The 4,131-nt window shown below is 37.2% G+C and overlaps 1 protein-coding gene across 1 annotated transcript in view; it reads right to left on the reverse strand.

Moving 5' to 3' along the window:
* Positions 1 to 2,291: 2,291 nt before the first annotated feature.
* Positions 2,292 to 4,131, reverse strand: part of RRH (retinal pigment epithelium-derived rhodopsin homolog) — a 14,303-nt gene continuing 12,463 nt past the window's right edge. Inside the window, exons 6-7 of the mRNA XM_007463226.1 lie at positions 3,682 to 3,860; positions 2,292 to 2,406 (exon numbers count right to left, since the gene is read on the reverse strand). Coding sequence (XP_007463288.1) covers positions 2,292 to 2,406; positions 3,682 to 3,860 — 294 coding nt within the window. The remainder of the gene's footprint in view (positions 2,407 to 3,681; positions 3,861 to 4,131) is intronic.

Genomic DNA, 4,131 nt, shown 5'->3' on the forward strand with positions numbered 1-4,131 from the left:
CCATTCTCTACGTCTGCATCTTTATTCCTGTCTCACCCCTGGGTTCTTCAGAACCTTATTTTTTTTTTTATATTCCATATATATGTGTTAGCATACGGTATTTCTTTTTCTGACTTACTTTACTCTGTATGACAGACTCTAGGTCCATCCACCTCACTACAAATAACTCAATTTCATTTCTTTTTATGGCTGAGTAATATTCCATCATATATATGCACCACATCTTCTTTATCCATTCATCTGTCGATGGACACTTAGGTTGCTTCCACGTCCTAGCTATTGTAAATAGTGCTGTAATGAACATTGTGGTACATGACTCTTTTTGAATTATGGTTTTCTCAGTGTATATGCCCAGTAGTGGGATGGCTAGGTCATATGGTAGTTCTATTTTTAGTTTTTGTTTTTGTTTTGAATTTTTGAATTTTATTTATTTTTTTATACAGCAGGTTCTTATTAGTTATCCATTTTATACATATTAGTGTATATATGTCAATCCCAATCTCCCAATTCATCACACTATTTTTAGTTTTTTAAGGAACCTCCATACTGTTCTCCATAGTGGCTGTATCAATTAACATTCCCACCAACAGTGCATGAGGGTTCCCTTTTCTCCACACCCTCTCCAGCATTTATTGTTTGTAGATATTTTGATGATGGCCATTCTGACTGGTGCGAGGTGATACCTCATTGTAGTTTTGATTTGCATTTCTCCAATGATTAGTGATGTTAAGCATCCTTTCATTATTCAGCCTATTTTATAAGATTATTGTTTCTTGCATTACTAAATGTGTGACTGAACCTCTGATAAAAATAATTATGAGTAGACAACTTAAAACAATTGACCAAATATATAGTTCTACAATAAGATCAATGACTGTAACAGTGTAACTCTAGATATGGTAAGAGGCAACAAGAAGGAATCAGTTCCTGGACCATAGCAGACTAGTAAGACAGGCAGTCCAGAGGCTTTGGCTACTGCTAACAGGGCCTAGTCCAGTAATAGCACACTGAGTGGCCTATCAACAAAATCCTTGCTTGAACTGGGAATGAGCATTCCTAGCACTGTGGGACAAATTGGTCACGAAATGCCTCTCAAACCTTGGTCAAAATCATGACCAAAAAGGAGGGGATTATAAAATAAAGATATTGCCCACTATCCAGTTCTACAAGAATCAAGTCATTAGGCACTGCAGTCACGGACCTACAATACACCCTGAAAGGAATTCAGGGTGAAGATCAGGATGAGGCACTTTGTTCTCTGGGAAAACTAGCTGAACCAGCCCTCACAGTCAGATATTTTCAGGAGAAAATTTTATGAACCCAGTTTTTTTCATCTTCCCAAACTTAGAAAAGCACTAAAAACATTAACTAAGATATCTATTCCTTGCTATAGCAGTAACCTTCTACCGAGATGTGTACTTGATTGCACTATATACTGGCCTCCCACCTTACCTCTTTGGAACAGTCCTCAGAGCTTTCTTAAAGACTGTCTCTTGGGATATAATCTTGAGGTTGGGTCAAGTAAAATTTTCCATTTCTTTCTTACACTGACTATTGATTAATTTTTTCATCAATAAAACAAAAGATAGGAAAAAACCCACAAACATACAAAAACCCTCACTCTGATTAAACTTAGTTCTAGTGCCAAATATATGGAAACACACACACATGAAAACAGTAATTAAAAATGCAGAACACACAACAGTATGCACAGATTATAAACTGCTATATAAAATATATATGTGCATTGACTGATGTGATTTAAAAGCAATAGTGCTTAATATTCATTTGATCATTTTTATTAAGTAGACTGTTAATAAATAATTGCATTAAATTTTTTAAATTGTGAATGTTTTCCTTTCTAGCTGGGAACATCCAACAACTCATTTCAGTAATTATTTATTAAAGACTATACTTATTATTATTATTAATTTATTCTAACATTAAAATAGCAGTTGCTGCTGATCTAATGGAGGGACCAGGCAAGATACCAGGTACAGCGTAATACATGCCATGATAGGGAGAAAGAGAAGAGGCCTTAATCTCAGGTGCCTCTATTCACCAAAGGAGATAAGCAATAAATTTACATATAAGGAAACAATGAAACATTCCCTACAGTGGCCAGTGCACCAAAAGAAGAACTTATAAACTACATGTGAGAAATCTACAGTCTATTAGGACAATCTTCTATGTCTGCATTTGATTGAAATGGGCTCAGATTTTAAGTGAAATTAAATCATTGAAAAAAAAAGTAAAGCAAATGTTTTGATAATGTGTGCTTTCCTCTTATTTCAGACTTTTCCAGAAGTCAGTGGGTTTTGGGGTACATCCATTGGTAAGATACTCTCCACGGGCATTGCTTGGTGAGTCTGACATTTGAACATGGCAAGCATTGCCCTCCGGAACCTACAATAAAAAAGGGAAAATCTGGCATTACCCATGAGGACCTGGCACTTTCAGAGTACCCTCAAACATGGCTATGATGCCACTACTACCAACTGGCATCTCCAGATAAATTTCTGCTTCCAGCTTTAACATCTGCTGTTGAGACCCTTGGTCAGTGTATCAAGCGTATGACAGTTAAAGACCACTTGTGCACCACTGACTACTAACATTGAAGACACTTAATAAAAACCACTAATTATGTCTAAGAGGGTGCATCTAACGTCATTTGCAAGGAATTATTTACTTGAACTAAGGATGTGTATTTCATGCATTTGTTCTTCTGAGCAAAGGCCAGTTTAAATTAAGAGGAGCTTGAGAATGCCTGACCTTTCCTAAAGAACTACCAAGAGACTCTGAATTTAAAATGTGCTCTTTATGCTTCTTATGCGGTCTGCTTCTTAAAAGTTTTTATGTTTCTTCATATATCTGTGGCTAAAGTTGCTTTCCTAACATGTGCATAAATACATAAGTGTAACAGAAGCAGCACTGGCATTCCAGGATCAAATTACTTCACCTCTACTGAGATTTTTCTGGTCAAATATTGAAGCACAGTAGATTGGTTCATCTACTGTTACATCCTTAAGCAGTAACAGGAAATGAAGAAGTCTAAGCTGCACTGAGGAGGCAGGAAAGAAATCCTTGCGCAGAGGCTCAACAAAGGGGGAAGGGGAAGAGTCTCAACTATTCTGAGTGACTACACACTCCTGAAGCCCTTTGTGTTAGCACTGAATTTTTCCTTGCGTTTGAATGATATGTCTTCCTCCTAGTAAATATACAACTATGCTACCCACTTAGGGAGTCCAGCTGGCCTTGCTTTGTCCATTTTCCAGTAATAGAACTACTCTCTTCTTTGCAAAACCAATTCCACGTATTTTAAACGGGGTAACCTTGTGACCCAAGCTGAGCTCACCATTGACCATCCAGGGCCACTTCTGCCAGAAAGCCATGTGAGACAAAATTCACATTTGGGGATGCTTAGCTTGTGGAACTTGGGTCTTGAGTTACCCGTGATTATCTCGCCTCTGTGTGGGAAGAGCCTGTCACAGAACTGGAGCCCTAGACATTTAAGGTCCTAAATGCTTCTCAAGTTGCATGAACCAAGTAACTTTTACATTCATCTGAATTGAGTTTCTGTCACTTACCTCCCCAAAAGTTTTAGAACATTATCCATTGCCTTTTTAACATTATTTCTGTATACACTTTTTTTAGTTGAGAAGCATTTTAGACATAACTTACTTTTTATTAGCAATCACATAAATACAGGGATTGTAGAATGTAGAAGATTTTGCAAACAGTGGAGCTAGGATGGCCATTGAGGGAGGAATCTTCTTTGGGTCACCAAAAGAAGCCCATAAGCACACGATGGAATAAGGGGACCACGCCACCAGAAACATGAGTATCATTATCACAGACATCTGTAAAAGAAATCAATATTTACCAAACCCAATATCTAAAATATCAAAATAACTAATATATCTTAAACTGCATGCAAAATTATCTGGATTGGAACTTGAATAAATTTATGTTGTTGAAGACACAGAGGAAAAACTGAATTTTTCCCCTCATACTTTGCTAATGTGCCTGAGGTCATCTGTGATAACAAGAGCTTGTGAAATGGATAGACTGGTGCACGAACGTCAGGAATGCCCGGTTTTTTTTGGTGAGGTTGGGGGGAATAAAAAACTG

The sequence above is a fragment of the Lipotes vexillifer genome, unplaced genomic scaffold, assembly GCF_000442215.2.
Source record: "Lipotes vexillifer unplaced genomic scaffold, Lipotes_vexillifer_v1.1 scaffold769, whole genome shotgun sequence".
NCBI lineage: Eukaryota > Metazoa > Chordata > Mammalia > Artiodactyla > Lipotidae > Lipotes > Lipotes vexillifer.